The sequence below is a fragment of the Drosophila rhopaloa genome, unplaced genomic scaffold (genome assembly GCF_018152115.1).
Source record: "Drosophila rhopaloa isolate 14029-0021.01 unplaced genomic scaffold, ASM1815211v1 contig_159, whole genome shotgun sequence".
NCBI lineage: Eukaryota > Metazoa > Arthropoda > Insecta > Diptera > Drosophilidae > Drosophila > Drosophila rhopaloa.
Window position 1 is genome coordinate 153150 of NW_025335038.1, and position 17333 is coordinate 170482.

At 45.3% G+C, this 17333-nt stretch overlaps 3 protein-coding genes across 11 annotated transcripts in view; 2 read left to right on the forward strand and 1 right to left on the reverse strand.

Annotated features, from left to right (window-relative positions):
* Positions 1 to 2682, forward strand: part of LOC108042191 (rho guanine nucleotide exchange factor 4) — a 39020-nt gene extending 36338 nt beyond the window's left edge. For 4 of the 5 annotated variants that reach the window (XM_017120355.2, XM_017120356.2, XM_017120357.2 and 1 more), the window contains one exon: positions 50 to 1395. In XM_017120355.2, the coding sequence (XP_016975844.1) occupies positions 50 to 1190 (1141 nt within the window). In that variant the 3' untranslated portion in view covers positions 1191 to 1395. Of the gene's footprint in view, positions 1 to 49 lie in introns of all 5 variants that reach the window. The other variant, XM_017120354.2, reaches the window with a different exon arrangement.
* Positions 2683 to 2783: 101 nt separating this feature from the next.
* Positions 2784 to 5760, forward strand: LOC108042195 (GA-binding protein subunit beta-1). Of its 3 annotated transcripts, none has more exons than XM_017120371.2 (9): positions 2784 to 3129; positions 3191 to 3544; positions 3609 to 3821; positions 3958 to 3978; positions 4135 to 4252; positions 4313 to 4641; positions 4699 to 4793; positions 4850 to 4919; positions 5040 to 5760. In XM_017120371.2, exons 1-9 carry the CDS (start codon positions 3028 to 3030, stop codon positions 5502 to 5504), a joined length of 1767 nt encoding a protein of 588 aa, XP_016975860.1. In that variant the 5' UTR covers positions 2784 to 3027; the 3' UTR covers positions 5505 to 5760. The 3 variants fall into 3 exon arrangements, with proteins under 3 accessions (XP_016975860.1, XP_044313419.1, XP_016975861.1); XM_044457484.1 differs by having other exon boundaries at positions 5016 to 5054; XM_017120372.2 differs by lacking the exon at positions 3958 to 3978.
* Positions 5761 to 6430: 670 nt separating this feature from the next.
* On the reverse strand, positions 6431 to 17248 carry LOC108042205 (phosphatidylinositol 4-kinase beta). 3 transcript variants are annotated; one of them, XM_017120384.2, is made up of 11 exons: positions 16199 to 17248; positions 12241 to 12352; positions 11573 to 11849; positions 11322 to 11510; positions 8755 to 11220; positions 8570 to 8688; positions 8376 to 8513; positions 8031 to 8305; positions 7883 to 7971; positions 7657 to 7821; positions 6431 to 7591 (listed from the first exon to the last, which is right to left on the reverse strand). In XM_017120384.2, exons 1-11 carry the CDS (start codon positions 17245 to 17247, stop codon positions 7404 to 7406), a joined length of 5067 nt encoding a protein of 1688 aa, XP_016975873.2. In that variant the 5' UTR covers position 17248; the 3' UTR covers positions 6431 to 7403. The 3 variants fall into 3 exon arrangements, with proteins under 3 accessions (XP_016975873.2, XP_016975875.1, XP_016975874.1); XM_017120386.2 differs by lacking the exon at positions 16199 to 17248 and adding an exon at positions 12582 to 12701; XM_017120385.2 differs by lacking the exon at positions 16199 to 17248 and adding an exon at positions 12460 to 12561.
* Positions 17249 to 17333: the final 85 nt, after the last annotated feature.

Consider the following 17333-nt stretch of genomic DNA (forward strand, 5'->3'; position numbering starts at 1 on the left):
TATATAAAAGAATGTCCTAAAACCGTTTACTAATCAAAAACATATACAGCTGCCGCGAGTCCGAGAACTTGGCCGAGTTACCACTCTCCGCCCACCTGCTGGCACCAGTGCAACGCATCTGCCGCTATCCCTTGCATCTCAACGAGATCATTAAATCGGCATTGGAAAACGCGGACAAGGTAGCGGATGGTGGTGCCAAGCCAAATGCCGCCGTCGACTACGAGAAAATTAACGTCAGTGAACTAGACATACCAGACTCCCAAGATACTGTCAATTTGGCGCTGGAGGCCATGCGTGGCATCACGGAGGCGGTCAATGAGGGAAAACGCCACAGCGAGACGATCGCAAGACACCAGGCCAGCTTTCAGAACTTCAAAGGGCCACCGCTGCACTTGCACAGTGCTCGTTTCTTCCTGCAGGTCGATGCTACGCGCCAGAAACAGAATCTGTGGAACAGCAGCTACACTCTGTTCTTATTTGACAACCAGCTGGTCTACTGCAAACGTGATATTATCAAGCGGAGTCATTTTATCTACAAGGGACGCATTTTTTTGGACCGATGTCGCGTTGTGAACGTGAGGGATGGAAAGATGTTTGGGCACACCATCAAGAACTCGCTTCGCATCTACTGCGAGTCGCGCGACAAATGGTATGATTTCAGTTTCCGATCGGCGAACCGGAAGCACCGCTTCCTCAATACCCTCGCCCTGGAGCGTCAGTTTGGCGGCAAAGCCCTATATGTATCGGAGATGACGGGCTTTGAGTACAATTATGAGGAACGGCCGGGAGATTGCTCTGACCAATCGGACTACGAGGCGCAAGACTTTGATTTAGCCACCACGGGAGCTACATCTGCCAGCGGTGAGAGTTCCGTGCCGGAGTCACCGGCCAAATCAACGTCCCGCCTGTGCGAGACGTTGCCCAAAAAATCGCAGTCCAGAGATGGCATATCCAGCGCAGACCCAGCGAACTCTCAAATATTGTCCACCACGTCCACAGGTTCGCTGGGAAGGCGCCATTTCGGCAACTGGTTTCGTAAACCCAAAAGCGCCAACTGCACACCGAGTCAGTCACCTACGCATAAGCCGGGATTTGACGCGGACGCGACGCTGACGGAAGCTCGGGTGGCTGCAATGGAACTGGCCGAAGCCGCAGCTGCACTACTGCCGGCGGACAGTTCTTCCGCGTAAATGCTCGACATAGTTACGAATAGAATTGCAATAACCCAAACATAGCATTCATCATACAAGATACAAGCAAATGTACTCGTACGTATGGTAAAAAATATTTGTTACAATAATAGTAATGGGTGGTCGAATGAGTATTACCTACTGATTGAGTTTATGGTAGTGTTACTTTTTTGTTCAATATAAAATTATATTTGTTTTTGTTTAACGCCGTTTATCGTTTAAATCCCTCAATGTCCGCTACAGGTTTGTTGACAGCCAAATGTTATTGAGGTAATAAGAATTTTACGTTTTATATTTCTGCATTTCAATGCGGTTTTATATAAAAATGTCACCGACTGCTAGTCTAAAAACCCCATTACCTGTCCATACTTGTATATTTAGGTTACGTGATAAGCCGATAATGAACACCCGCAAATTATTTCAAGATTTCTGTTTGTGTATTCACATTCGCTTAGAGACCTCTAAAAGCCCCTCAAGTTGAAAAGAAAACTACCCACAGAATTAATATTGAGAAACTTTTAGAAATTATAGATACTTTAAATATGACACATTTTAACGAGATTGAGTACATACTCCTTGTATTTAACGTATATTGAAATATGGAAATTATCATGGCATTTGTTACTGTTTTTGCTAGGCCAATCCACAAGGGCATATATTCAAAGTTAAAGATGCCAAACTTACATAAAATTGTACGAAACATATTAATAAAAGTAGTAAAGTATCGATAAAGGAACCAATATTATTGCATATGAAATCGTTCGCATTATGATATAAAACAATATTGTATTATATAGAAATTGGTTTGATTGTCATTGAAGTCGTAAAATTAGCAAATGTTAACAATTTCATATACAAGCAAAATCAACAGAATAATTGAGCGAATTTAATTTTTTCTAAGGAGGAACTCGAATGTATCCGATTAGTATTTAAATTATTGCCCACACAGTTGGCAAGAATAAGTTGATCATTTAAACGGCAGTATAAGTTAATCAAGAGATATAAATTCATTAAGCAATTTACTATTTAATAGACTTTGCCCAAAAAAAGCTTATTAGTTTTTGCAAAATATTAAGATTTTCTCTGTAAAAGTATGCGCTGAACTAACTTACAACACATACTTGAAATAAAATCTGTTTAAGTACAGCACTAAAAAATTAATTTATGAAATAAAACAACATTGCAAAATGCGTTAATAATGTAAATAGATCAAAATAGTTGTCTTAAGTTATGGAACTATTTACATTACTCAGCGCACCATTGTTGCACTTTATTTTAACAAAAATGAATAAATGAAAACGTTTTGCCAAAAACAAATTTTACAAAAATGGCAAGCGTTATGCGACTGAGCAATTAATATTAGATGGCGTACACGTTTTAAACCAATCGAAAACGAACACCCGCTCGTAACCTTAACCGGAAACAACTGTAGCCACTTAGCAACCACAAATATGCTCCATATGCCAAATAAATAAATATATATTTATCCAAATCAATAATTTATATTTAATTTAAACGCCCCATTCCGTGAACAAGAACTATAAATGAGTTTCCTGACTTTTCAAACTCTTAACGTGTAAAATAAATACCAGACGCGTTAAGCATTAGCCAAGTTCTAAACCAAAAGTCTGGGGCTTATTTTCGGTATATTTTTAGGGTGTTTTAAAGTACGCGGTGTGGTATTTGAAAGAAAGACGTCGAGCTGTCACACTTTAAATTTAATTCTAAAAACGTAAACATTATATTTATTGCAAATCCTGGCTTAAGCGCAAACACCTAATTGCAGTTATGCCAACTAGAGTCCCCCTCTTGCTGCTGAAAGTTTTCGCATGCTAAGATGCACAGCCACAGCGGCACAAGCAAAGTTGTGGCCACTCTCCGCGCGGACGGAAATATTGTGTATCCGATGGAGCACTCCAACTTGATGCACTACGAGATTGTGAGTTTCAAGGCAGCGCAGCTCCTGAGCTTGAGCCAAATTAACGTGGAGACTCTTTTAGCGCACTGAAGGAGAAGCCCAGCAAAAGAAAGGCAACCTGCTGGGACCCGCAACATGCGTGGACCTGGGCAAGCAGCTGCTCCAGTGTGCCAGGGACTGCGATGTGGCTGGCGTCAAGGCGGCGTTGGCTCACGGAGCCCCCTTCGCATCCGACTGGCTTGGTATGTCCGCGCTCCACTTCGCCGCGATGAATAACCAGCTGGAGATCTGCGAGATTCTCCTGCAGGGTGGGATTAACATGGACGCCAAGACCAAGGTCGACCGGACGCCGCTTCACTTGGCCTGCTACTACGGGCACGAGCGGGTGGTAAGCTTGTTGCTTGCGCTTAAGTGCAGCGTCAACTCCCGGGATATGGTAAGTCTATATCCAAACCACACAGTACATGGGCTCAAACATTCTCAATGTATTGCCTTCCCAGCTTCGCATGACTCCGCTCCACTGGGCCGTTGAGAAGGGGCACAAAAGCATTGTGCGACTCTTGCTCAAGTGCCAAGCAGATGTCGCCTTGGTTTCCAAGTTCGGCAAGACGCCGATCGGACTGGCCGTATACACGGAACAGGCGGATGTGCTGGCGGAACTCGAGGCGGCGCGTCAGGCGCAGGCTAGTAAGAAGTTCAACGAGGAAAGCGAGGTGAGTACGCAAGTTGGGTTTCACTTTAGTCTGATATCTCTTAGTTGAGCTTCAGTTGTTCAGTTTTTGTCATTTCCACTTATACTAATTAATGTACGATTTCTTGCTGCATTTGGCTGGGCTTACCGAACTCCAGCGACAAACGCATAAGAGCAGAGTATGTACCTCAGACATTCCGTATTTGATTGCTATGAAAATTCCCAAAGCCCTAAAATGCTTCTAACATTCTTTAATTTGGACTGTAAAACTCACCCACCCACACAGTGTTTCGTGGGTATAAATGCTAATACCAGTTTCCACATTTGATTTGCAGAAAGAAACCAGTGAAGCTGTCAACTCAATAATGGACGAGCCGGAAAACACGAAAAGCCTTGACGATCGGGAAATGTCGGTGGAAGAACGAATGGATGTCCTGGAAAACCTACGAGGGCGTGAGTTTAATAGTTCGAAGACTCAACAAAAATTAAATCCTATTATGTGAGCCCTTGCAGATACCAATGCGCTGGGGAACTCTGCCCTAAACATGCTGAAAACTCACGGAATCGCAGACATGATGCAGGAAAACGATGACGAGGCTTCGAAAGAAATGCTCAACACAGCGTTGCAGAATGGACGCCAACTCGTCCTTTCCGAAGGTGGACGCATGCTGCTGCACGAAACGAAAGCAGGCCTTGGTACCAAGCAATCCGTAAACGGCAATCTTAGGCCTCCGGTCGTCGCTCTGCGTCCAAATGTTAACAATTCACCCCCTCAGAAGATTCGCATGAATGTCATTAGACAAAAAGAACTTCCGTCGCCGGCGGGGGTTACCAAGAACAAGGTATTGGTTTTCTTTATTCTCTTGCACATTCCCATTATAAATAAAATTTTTTCGCAGAATATACGCATAATCTCGTTGACTGATTTCAAAAAGCTCTGCGGATCGGATAGTCAGACAAAGTCTCTACAGAAAATACCCGCATCGCTGGCAAGGTAGGTTGATTCAATTTTTTTCAACAAATTTTAACAAATCTTGCACCCTATGATAGCTCTGGAATGGTTCGTCAACTTCCCGATGGCACCAAACTAGTCAACATGCGCCAGCTGCAGGCTCGACAGGTATGTGGTGGTTGTTTCACTCATCTATTTTTTAGATTAGCTTGCCTTTATAACCTTCTAGTTTAGGCCGCCGAAGAATGCAAGAAACGTAAACAGACTTTACGTCTTCTCTTCTTTTAGTTAAAGCTCCCATCCCTGCAGAGACCCCTGGAGCCCACTACCATATTAGATGAGTCACAAGGCCTGAAGGAAGCCGTGGTTACACCTACACTGCCTGCGAACCACCCGGCATCCGCAAGTTCGCTCAGGGGACAGGTGGGGACCGTGCAGACAATACAGCTGCGGCCCTCACTCATGGCAGGATCTGGACAAGGGCCAACGAACAACGGGGTGGTGCCCAACAAACCTCTATTGAGTGCGACAAAGCTGCCCTCGCCAAAGCCTCCAAACGTGATGCCGCTGCTGACATCTTCCGAGATTTGTCGGCAGCTGCATGAGCTGCGGCGCCAAAACGAAGAACTGCGCCGGCGCGCAGACTCCTTTCAGCGGGAAAAGGAGGAGATGCTAAGACGGATCAACCGCCTAGAGCAGATGGTGTTAGTTCGAGAGTCGGAGGCGGACCTGGATTTTGTAGACGACATGTAGCTAGTGCTAAGATAGGTTTATTGTAAATACGTTAAGGTAAGCGTTAAGAAAAGTTAATCGTACACCGTTAAGTGCATTCGTTAATCGCTCAGTAATCGGACGATATCATACCATTTTATATCAAAACCGTATTATCTTAATTGTTTAAAATAACTTCAACAAATTAAAGCTGATGACTACGGGTGTGGACAGTTAATTATCTACCTTAAAATGCATTTTTAGTCGCATTTTGCATTATTTTAATAAAACTTTTAAACATTAAAAAATAAAATTATTTTACTTTCAAAATTTATTGACTTAGCATGGGCCAAAGAACAAATATTATTTCAATACAACAAATTTTATAAATCGGTTGGCCAAAAGTATGCAGGGAAAAATTATTATAATTTTTTGGTGCATACTTTTGGGCAGCCGATCATTGCGTTCATGACATCATAATTTTATATTGCCTGCATTTGGGGGCTGCTGGGTTCTGAATTTGCTTACGCCACCTACTTTGATTTCTGTTCGCCTGGTATCTCAAATCGAGAAACCTCTCGTTTTGACCGACAAAATGGGCCACAACTCGGCTCAAAATTTTTTAAAATTGCCGTTTCATAGCTAATTTCGTGATTTGTGACATCAGGCGAACATAAATTTTGGTAGGTGGATGCTCGGTTTTAAAAATGCTATTGAATGGAGCGATCCCATTGGTCCACCAATAGGAAGCAAGCTTTTAAAACGAAGTGCCCCTCCATGTTCCCCTCATTATTCGACAAATAGGAAGCAAGCTCTGTGGAAGGCAACCGTTATTTTGCAACGAAACGCAATCAAAAGATGCGCAAATGGCTTGTTTATTTATTCGTGTTACGAATTACCCACGAAAATACGTTATAATTGTATAATAATCGCTAGAAGAGTTAAAATATGTATATATAAAGCATATATTGTTGTATATGAATATGTTCATTTATTTTAGTCGAATTATTTAATAAATTTGTAGAAATATTCATTTACATTTTGAAATACTTGTAGCTAATGTTTGCGTGCATCTTAACTTAAATATACACTCATGCATGTGTATTTCAATAGTGCTGCTCACCTTATTTTACAAACATGAAATTGTTCACTTTCAGTGCCTAGCTATTTGTTTTAGTACTGTTTCGTATGCTTTGATTTTCGTTCTTTACCGCAATATCTTATCTTAGCAAATCATTAGGATTTAATAATTGGTTAAATGGGCAAATACATACAGAGTTGACGGCGAATTAAACCTTTTATTTATTTCTGTATGTACTCGTGGCATATTTTTGTTAAAATTATATAAAGTTGTTTGATAATTAAATTGATTTTCTTAAAGATTATATTGCTGTATTAAAATTTTAAGCTGCAGCAAAGTGGCATTAGTGTTTAACTTTACACTTATGAATAAGTATTGGAATTATATGACTTTACACGTATATCGTGAATAACAAAAGCCCAGAGTAAAAAATTTAGATAAGGATGAATAGGTAACCAAAGTTTTCGAAATGTAAGCCTGGTTATTGAAAATTGTAATATATATATGTACAAGCAGTAAATTATGAATTTTAAAATGGAAAACTTGGCCGACAATCGCGTTTTCACTCAGACAAACTTAATCTACATCCAAAACATTTACACTTTTTCTTAAAAGCTAGAAACATACACAATATGCTAATTCAACAATGCAAGCGCACACAACGAACGATTTAAGCTACGATAACAAATTTAGGTTTGGTACAATTTCATTCTTTTTGTTTTTTGTCGCTGATAATTACATATTATATAATATACAATTAATCCTTTACAAAAAAGTCAGTCCATAGTTTTGGTTACCAGCTTGGCATTTTCAATCTATTAATTGTTACTACCCACTTAGATCTTCATAAAAAACCGTTCTCACAATATGCCATTCGTGTAGTACTGATAACCATCGTACAGTTTAGTTGACAGACTTTTCAACGAGTCCTGTACAAGCTGCTCTACTTTTCGTTCCATTTCTTGCTCGGTTAAATTCATATGAAAGCGCTTACGGAGATTCTGAACAGTTCCGGAGCATCCATTTTTGAAGCACGGCAAATGAGCATCTGGAAAAAAAAATATATATATATTATAGCGGGAAAACTTGTTGACCATTTGGTTTGGAACCTACTGCTGCGCATAATTTCCACAAAGTTTATAATACGATCCATATGCTTTCGGGCAGTCATCATCCCCACCAGAAGAAGCCTATTAAATTCACGCCAATGTTCCGAACTGGTGCCTCCCATGACTTCAACGAATTCCGGAGTAAGTTTAAAGGGCGATTGTTCAAATCCTGTAACAGCCAAATATTTCTTAAATTGAGCTTATAACTTCAAATATTGCAAAATACATACCCAGGTTTTTGGGAGATATACTCAGAATAAATCCAAAGTCAATGTGTATGATGTGCCCATCCGAATGAAAAAGTATGTTGCCATTATGCCTTAAAATAATTTGGTGAACGTCAGTAAAAATATGTAACCGATAAAAAACTAGTCCTACCTGTCCTTGACTTGCAGCAAATACGAAATGAGACAGTAGGCTGCACAGCTTTGGACGAAATTCTTTTGTGCGCGGCGGAAACTCTCTCCGGTGGGTGAGCCGTACTCATCGATAAAATAATCTCTCAATGATTTGTTAGAGTTCTTCTTGATCTGGTGCAGGGAGACAGTGTTGAGAATGGGCTCAATAAGACCACTGTCATTCGACAGGCAGACGATTTTGTACGGGCGCACCCACAGATTTACTTCTTCTTCTTGCCAAATAATTTTAAACATCTGCAAAATATAAGTTGCATTTAGGGTTATGCATTCATTATTCCTTCGAAACCACTTTTATACCACATACCTGTAACAGTTGTGTAGCCATAAGTTCCTGACGTAAATCATCGCCACACTTAACGATGGCGGAAAGCAGCCGCCAGTTCGATAAATGGCCGTAGGGAGAGGACTCGCGAATAAGCTTTTCCTTTTCGTGCCAGGGTTCCTAAAAAATGCTGTAATTATGTATTTGAGTTCAATAACGAATTTTGAAGTTCAAACCTTTAGAGCCGCTGCCGATGGATCTTCTGGGTCGTTGCTGAACGATTTCGTGTTCTCACAGCTCAAGTTGCTGCAGTGACGTAAGCGCACGTCTCCAATATTGAAGACGATTGGTGGACCTGTCCAAAATAGCGGTGGTCAGATTATAATGGATCATAGATCATTATTTTGAAATATCCACTCACCTTGGTCCCGTGAATCGCAAGAGTCCAGTGACATCTGTGAAATGGTGTCTCGCTCGCTTACTTTTCGCATGTTAAGGTACTGTGCCGTAATGTCGTCGTCCTCTTGCGTCCACACTTCATCCACTTGGAGATGAAGTCCGCCCAGCGAAAGTGCGTTGCCGTAGAAGTTGTGAGGGGCAGAGTCGCCACAACCGCCATCCGCTTCTGCGCCCTTCTTTCGACGGCAGCTTGAACCCTGCTGACTGCTGCTGCTGCTGGAGGTGTGGCTGCAGCTGAGGTGCTGGTGTGAATTAAGGCAGGATCCCTCCAGGTGCTCCTCGCTCTTTGTGTGCCGCAGCGAAGGCATCATCTTGGGTATCAGAGGAGAAGTGTAAATGTCAGGAATTTCAACCACTTCCACATAGATGATGTACGGGGTTTTGTCCTTCGAGTTCAGTACCGCCGTCTTTTCCTCCGTAATACGAACGACGTGATGCGGGATGTCCGAGTAGAGGGGAAGCCAGACTCGAGCGGGCAGGTTCTTGTTGATTAAGTTGAGGAACATCCGCAGCGCTGAAGTCTTCTCCGCTTTAGAAGGCAATGATGTGAGTTTTTTACCGACGTTCATCAGGGCCTTCATGAACTCCTTTTGAGGCGCCGTTTTTGGAGCTCCGCAGCTGCAAAGCGTTCTCTGTCCAAGCAGGCCGTTCACTTGGCCTCGCACCGACTCGAAGCAGGTGCATCCGTTGTCGAAGGCGTGTCCCGAGCTTAAATCACCGAGACAAAGTTTGGCGGGAGTGGTGGGAAGCGTTTGCGTTGTGTAGGGCGGCTGCTGATACATACGGTGAGATATACTTAATGTGTGAGGTGAGCGGAAGTCGGCTAGCAGCACTGTGGCATCGGACTGTGAACGGTGATGCGTTTTTTTGGCGAAGGCCACGATCGGCTCCCCGACTGTGCCAGCAGACTTAGCTTCGTTCTGAGTCTGCTTCTGCTCCTTTTTTGAGAATATTTCCTTCATGAGCGCCAGCTTAGATTTCCGGGAGCTGCTGTGCGAGTTTCCCAGGGTGTCTATCTGGTAGTTGTAGGCCTCTAGGAGCCACAAACATTTGAGCGAGAAGTCCACGGACTTGCGACACCTTATGGTCAGATATGGATCTAGGACCTCGGCTAGTTCATCCATCTGAATGTACATGACAATCAGTTGCGGTATGTATAGGTCGACCTCCTGGTCCGGAAAGCTAAATATCTTATTGCCGATAAAGCTAAGAACTCCCGGTTCTTTTGAGTAAAAGAGGTAATGAACAGCGAAGTGTATGTTGAAGACAGGCGACTCGAAGAAACGCAACAGTCCGCTCTGACCTTTCTCCGGCTTCCGAAGCAAATCCGACACCGGCGCTCGTTCGCTGATGAAGTACTTAACGACCCCTGGAACAGGGAGCTTTAGTTTGTGTAGCGAGTTGAATGAAGATGACTTTGCTAGTGCTCCTTCATTAACTTCACTATCAGCTCCAGGAAGACGTAAGTTGAGTGTGCGCTCCCTCAGTTTTGAATCGGCAGTTGTGTCATACAGTTGCTGCAGCTTGAAGTCCGCAAGTGCCGTATGCGATTCCGTGGGTGTGTTGGCAGTTGAGTGCGCTGCAGCCGCTGCCGCGGCAGCGGCCGCCTTTTTGCTGGAATTCGACGTAAGCAGACTAAAAAATTCCTTTTTTTTGGAAATGTCCGTAGGTGACTTGATCTGTTCTTGTGGCGAAGTGCTGCCTCCGCTTGGTGAACTTACTAAGGCCAACGCCGTCGAGTGATCGGGCTGCTCCTTCTGCTTGGCAGCGTTCTTCTTCTCGTGGTTTTCAATAATGCTTTGGGCTGTGCGGAAGATAGCGTTCTTAGTGGCCCCAAAGAAGTTCTTAAATAGAACCTGGTCGTTCTTGGTGCTCTCCGTTGGTGTGGGCGTGGCAGTTGGCGTGGGGGTGGCCGATGGCGTGGGCAGGGATGGTGGCGGATATGGCTCATCTGGATTCGGTAAATCCGCAGTCGCTATGTGATCTTGGACAGGTTTCCTGTCGTCCAGCACTGGTTCGATTTCATTGGAAGCCTCGCCAAGTTCAACATTGATGGCTGCTTGGGACATGTTCATAACGCGGTACCGAGTTCGGGCGTCGACGCCAGCATCCACGGTGTCTGCATCATTGTGCGGAGCCTGGGAGACTGGATTGGCCTGCTCCAGGGCTCGCTGCTGCTGGCGCTTTTGTTTGCGAGACGGACGCAGAGTGCGACAGTCCAGTTCGGTGGAAGCCGTGTGTGGGGAATAGAAGCAGAGATGGTCTGGTTGCGTGTTGTACTCCTCGTCGATGGACGTCGTCTCCATGAGGTCAACGCACTCCTCCTCTGCATCGGCGTCCGCATCCATCTCACCCGAATCGAGCGATTCATGTGAATGGCATATGCGATTCAGGGATATTTGGTCCGACTCTGAGCCACAGATGATGCCTGCATGCAGGATTTGTGTATGAATGGGGGTTTTTCTCACATTATTGTACAGGAAAGCAAAAGGCACGACTGATCGACTTGAACAACTCGCTAACACTTACCGGAGTCGTCCGATCCGAGACTGGTGAGATCTTCCCGCTTTTTGCTGCTGCCAGCGCTGCTGCAGCTGTTGTTGCTGCTGCTACCGCCGTTTCCGGTCCCGCTGACAATAGTCCCGATCAACTCCTGTCCATTTCCCGCAACCGACTCGCTAGATTTTGGCCGCACCCGCATTGTTGGACAGGACTCCCCTGCAATGGAAAACGTAACCATAAGTAAGAGGGAGTCGTCTTACAAAATATATGCATCTTACCGACGGCACTGGGCCTACAAGCGGCCAGACAAATCGATTGCTGATGCTTCGGCACAGGGTGTTGCGTGATCCCCCTGGCTGCCACAGTCGTGGACGAGATTGCCGTCGAAGTGGCCACGGACATCGGGGAGGGCGTGGGCGTGGGCGTGGCTGGCGGGGACAGAGCTGCCGTCACATTCGCCGCGGTCGTGGCCATCTTCGAGCACATATTCGCACCGAGAATGGACGAGGAGCAGAACGTGTTCTCGCTTTCTGCATTTGGTGATGACACTTCGACCTGGATGGGCGATAAGCAATTTTTGTAAATCAGGTTATGAATAGCTTTACACGGAGCTGAAAACAACGAAGACCAGTCTGTGTTATAGTTTAGAGAAGGCAGGAGCGGTAACGAAAAGAGTACACAAATATTTAGCACTGGGGTAAGTGCAAAAGTGTATAACAATGCCAGCAACGCAACGATAAAAACAAAAATAAACATCGCGTCACACACAGACACACGCTTAGATAGAGACTTAGAAACTTTCCAGGTTTTACTGCTGTCGTTGCGGGTGTGGGTTTCAAGTTTGCGTATGTGCATCCGCGGCCAACCAGGTTGTCGAGGAGCAGGTTAGGGCTTATGTCTGGGGAAGAGCCAATTGGCTCAATTAGGCCCTGGTAGGACTACTCACCTCCGGAATGCGTTGCAGGGCACTGTCGAGGCTGCGATTGCGGTGGTGCTGCGTGTGATTGATGCGAGTGTTGGTCACCTGCGACACGGGCGGGAGCAGTATACCCATGGATCTGCAAGAAAACACGGATTACAATGTGAAAAAATCAATGCATCTGTTGCGGTCAATCAGTATGTTTGGAAATTCCAGGGCACTCGGGTACACACACTTTAAACTCACTCGTACACTACGTCGCAATTATCATATCGCTCTGAGCGATTTGGCTGGACGATAAAACCTGGCCAGGCGGCCATTCCCTACAAATTAAATTAGCAACATTCACATGAAAGGGAAATACATACTGAGAACAATGCGCGTGAAACATAAAGCCCAAACACAGCAAAATAGTTGGGGGCAGCGGAGGGCCAGAAACAGAAGTTTGGAGGCGAAAAGCTACACGAGTGCTTGGCCAACAATGGCTGACTAATCGAACAGCTTTTGGGGCCTTTGTTGACAGCTGGTCGCGGGTTTGAGTCAAAGCTCGCGGCGAGACCGAGTCGGCGAGACCATGACGTCGTCGAAAGCTCCGGCGCACAGTGCCGCGGTAGAGTAAAAACGTACTAAAAACCAAATTGTTGAAATTTGTTTTAAAATGGTTTTTACGGCCTTGTTGATCCTTAGAGCCTCTTTTAAAGCATCCTATCAAAGAACAACATTGACATTTGGTTTGCCAAAGGCTCAACTGATTTGAATTAACACATATTAAACAAGAGAGAACGCTATAGTCGGGTGCCCCGACTATCAGATACCCGTTACTCAGGTAAAGGGAGTGCGAGGGAGATGGAGATAGAAACTTTGATCACGCATAACTTTTTAATGAATGGTCCGATTTGAAAAATTTCTTCTACATTTCGATAGGTATTGATAAACACAATAAAACTGCATTTTTACTTTTCCGAAATATTTAAATTTTTAAAATCGTATATAAGCGATTGTGGGCGTTAAAGGGGGCGTGGCACCTTTTTGAAACAAACTTGCGCTGCGTAGGAACTCCTAGAATCTGCATGCAAAATGCCAATCTTCTAGCTTTTATAGTTTCCGAGATCTCAGCGTTCATACGGACGGACAGACGGACATGGCTATATCGACTCGGCTAGTGACCCTGATCAAGAATATATATACTTTATAGGGTCGGAAACGCTTCCTTCTAGCTGTTACATACTTTTGCACGAATACAATATACCCTTTTACTCTACGAGTAACGGGTATAAAAATTGGACAATTCGAACTAAAACCCAAATGTTTACAATCACCAGTTATATGAGGCAGTAGTATTAATAATCATTACAAAATTAGAAACTTTATTCTTTTAGAGAGAATATCTTCCGAAAACTGCTACACAGTTTTAAACACTTTTTTTATATGCCCTTTGCGAATCTAATTTGGTTTGAAAGATATGATTTTTGCAATCAAAAACTTAAACTGCAGTACAGTGCGGCAGTCAGCCACAAACACTGAAAAGTCGTTCTAGTTATCTTAGGTGTTTGCTCAAGTAGCCTTATCTCCGGCGCAAAACCCATTACGTGAACAGCAATGAGGCAGAGCGATAAGCGCGGAAGTTTGATAACCGACCCGGCCTGCCATGCCCTTACAGTTTTAACCAAAGGGATGGAGTACGACCTTCGGCGGGGATCTATTTACGATTTGCACCGGCCAACCCACTTTTAAAGCGGGTTCAACAATCTCTGTATTATCACTTGCGGCAGATGTGTGGGGTTGAATCGGGTGCTTCCTAGTGCTGATACGCGTACCACTGACCATGCCGGGTCCCCCATCTCAGCCTGATTGATTACCTACAGCACCAGCCAACATTCGGGCCATCTCATTTTGCATGCGGGTCACTTATCGTGCTTCCATCTGCTGGCGATCGACACATCAATGACGGTCTGTCTGGCCTGTGGCTGTTGTTGAAGGTCTCTCTGGCGTTGAGATACGAAAACGGCTTCCACACCCGACTCGTGTGCAAATCAAATTCCAGCCATACCAAGCCACATTAGTAGTCTCGTCAATTACTACGCATTTGCTTTAATTTGCCGAGCTTTCGTCTCTCCCGACGCTCGCCCAGCTTGACTGCGATGTGGATGTTGATAGGCTCTGGCCGATGGTTGAGCCCATCTCCATATCCGCACATAACGCTTCAGGATTTGCGTCAGGACGAAAAAATCCCAGAAGCCCACTAGCTGGGCGTTGAGCCTTTATTGTTTTGCCTAAACTGGGCAGTGCTCACGGATACTATTCCCATTTCACAGAGGTCGACGACTTGTTTAAGCACTCCGCTCCCTAGCTTTCTTGCCATTCATCACTGCTCGGCTCGTTTGCATTCAGTGTTATCTATAGCAGTTTTCCAGCTCTTTTTCTGATGCGGACCAAGCGTTTATATTTTCCATGCGAATGTAGTTGCATTTGGATCTTTTACTATTCATTCAGAGGAAAACAATTTCCAAGACTTCCGCAATAGTTTGGCAGCAGCCAGAGTCATAACTTTGATACGTCCTTCCGCACGTTTTTCTTAGGATTCTATGATAGTTGAACATTGGAAAAACGCAAAAGGTTCCGTCGCAAACATTAAGAATTCTCAGAAGAACCTAAAGGAAGCGAAAATCTAACGAAATTAATTTTAGAGGGGAAAAAGAAGTAACCGCACAATCGGCGGCACGAGAGCGGTGAATATTGCTTCAGGCAGGAGAAAAGGAGTCCTGCCTACGCCAAGGTGAAACGGGGTGGGTCAGCTCGACCATCCGTACGGAAGCGTTTCGCCGGCGCACGCACTCCACAAAGACAGGGTGTGGCACGTCATCTGTGTACATACACACAGCCCGGCGGCAGAGGAAAGCAATAGCTTTTCAAAGAGGTTAAGCGGGGTTTTAGTCAGCCAAACTTTGCCCGTAAAAGTGTTTTTGGGTGATGGGGCTAAGGCAAAAAAAAATTTTTTTGGCCATCTCATTTCCATTTCATCCTAACGCGCCGCATTTTATGCTCGACAGCAAGCCTATGTACTTCGACACCTGACAGGAAACTAGTGCCCGCACCTACTTCAATTGCATTCCAATCGATAATGACCACATAAATGACCAGCAACAATGCTCTTGCCTCTCGCAGAGATCTTAAGAACATTTCCATTAAATTTGCTTTATGGCGAGAGGGACGAAGAAAGTATGTAAAACTGCACCGTTGCAACTGCACTGTTGCATATTCAATTTTCTGCCATTGGATTGTGTGGGCATGTGCCACATATGTATGTGAATACATGTATGTATACTATGCCTAGCTGTTGACTTGTTTATTTACTGCATTTACCATGAAAAATGCCAAAAGAGTCGGCACACATTGCTGATTTTTTGCACAAAATCTGCTTCTATGCGCCCCCACGGAAACAATGCAGTCAAGAGCACGTTTGGCAGGCTCTATCGAAATACCACGCGCAAAATTCATAGCCAGTATATTTGTCCAAAGATTATTTACATTTTCATGTGCTGTTCCAGCTTGTGTGCCGCATTCGGCCTCAAAAAGCGGATGCAGAGCGACCCAAATAAACGATGCAACGAAGCTACTTAAGATCAATGAAAATCGGATGAAATTCTGTTCTATCCGAGAAAAACAAGGACGATAAACCTAGGTCCACAGGAAGGACTGATAACTACCTAATGTAAATACAAAAGTCCCTTTCGGCGTCTGCAAATGCACTGGACTATAACAGGAGTCTATGTTTCATTCGAAATGACGACTGGCCCGACCAATTGAAATTCTTGGTGCTGTTATGGTGGCTCCAGTCGACGGCATTGCCCGGAGATACTGCTGTGGGATCAGCTTTGCATTGCACTGCCAAATTACTTAGTATGTCGATTTACAGACACAGATTAATTTGGGAACAAATTAGGCCCTTTAGCCAACTTAATAATAGGTAACAGGCAGGACTTACCTGAAATCCAAACTCAAGTTTCTTTGGTGCGTGGAAATACGTTTCGGGGGATTCGCAGAAATTCCAGGGGCGGCAGTCGGCACTCCGTCGCCCGACTGCATTACACTGAGATTTGACCTCCCGTGCACTGAGGGCATGGATTGGTTAAACCCGCGACTCAAACTGAGACGCGGCTTCAAATAGCGCGTGTGCTTGGGCGTACTGGCCGCGGAGCTGGCTTCCGGTAGGGCCTTGGTCGTGGACATCTGGCCGCTAATGGGCAAAGTGGCCGGGGCGGACATTAGGAATGCGGGTATGTTGTTTCCATTTACATTGCCCAGGTCTGATCCCAGCGAAGACAGCGTGGTGGTGGAGGTCGAGTGCGGCTCACAGGTGATGGCTAGCGACGACTGACTGTGCTGACTCAGGCTGGGACTGGGATGACTGGCTGGGGCAGATGCCGATGCTGACCCGCACGCGGAGGCAGATGTGCTCTCCGCCACTGTTGGACTGTGCACCACGGTGCTGTTGCTATGTTCGCTAGAGCTACTGGTGCTGGTACAGGCGGCATTGGAATGCTCAGAGAGGTCTTCGTCGTCCGTCGTCGCAGCTAGCGGGGGGCTAATCCAGGGGTCACCCACCTCCGGGTTTGCATTGTCGCCAATTGCTGTGGCAGGGCCCACGGCTCCAACGGCCTTTCCGTTCATGTTCAAGTCGGATAAAGTCTCGGCACTGGACAGTCTCACCGTGGCGGGCAGACAGACATGGTCCACCATGTCGACCCCCGTTGCCATGGTCGTCTTTGCCGGGACAGAACCCGCCTTGCCGGCCGGCCCGTCGTCAGCAACAACCACAACGGGGGAAAGCAGCTTGTTGGCAGTCTCGATCTCGCGGATGTGCCGCAGGTACTGGTAGCCACTGCTCTGGGCCACCGTCTTCTTCTTGGCCACTCCGCCGCCGACGGCTATGCTGATGAGCCCACCGCTTTGGTTCTGCTTGGTCTCTCCAGCAACAGTTCCGTTGGCCGCGCTGCTTTTTTTACCCTTAAATGCAGATATGACGGAGTTCATTTTGATTTCGGTGCGAGGGGAGCTGTATGCAGGGTTTTAACTTGTGGTTTCTCTCGGTTATTGAGCGGACTTAAATGGCTAGATAC

Excerpts from the sequence above, each read along its gene's own strand:
- LOC108042195 (XM_017120371.2), top strand. The coding sequence starts at position 3,028 with ATGCACAGCCACAGCGGCACAAGCAAAGTTGTGGCCACTCTCCGCGCG. Across the intron at positions 3,130-3,190 it reads ACTTGATGCACTACGAGATT|CGCACTGAAGGAGAAGCCCA; the intron begins GTGAGTTTCAAG and ends AGACTCTTTTAG. Across the intron at positions 4,794-4,849 it reads ATACCCGCATCGCTGGCAAG|CTCTGGAATGGTTCGTCAAC; the intron begins GTAGGTTGATTC and ends ACCCTATGATAG.
- LOC108042205 (XM_017120384.2), bottom strand. The coding sequence starts at position 17,247 with ATGAACTCCGTCATATCTGCATTTAAGGGTAAAAAAAGCAGCGCGGCC. Across the intron at positions 11,850-12,240 it reads CCCTGCAACGCATTCCGGAG|GTCGAAGTGTCATCACCAAA; the intron begins GTGAGTAGTCCT and ends TCGCCCATCCAG. Across the intron at positions 7,972-8,030 it reads TTGCTGCAAGTCAAGGACAG|GCATAATGGCAACATACTTT; the intron begins GTAGGACTAGTT and ends AATTATTTTAAG.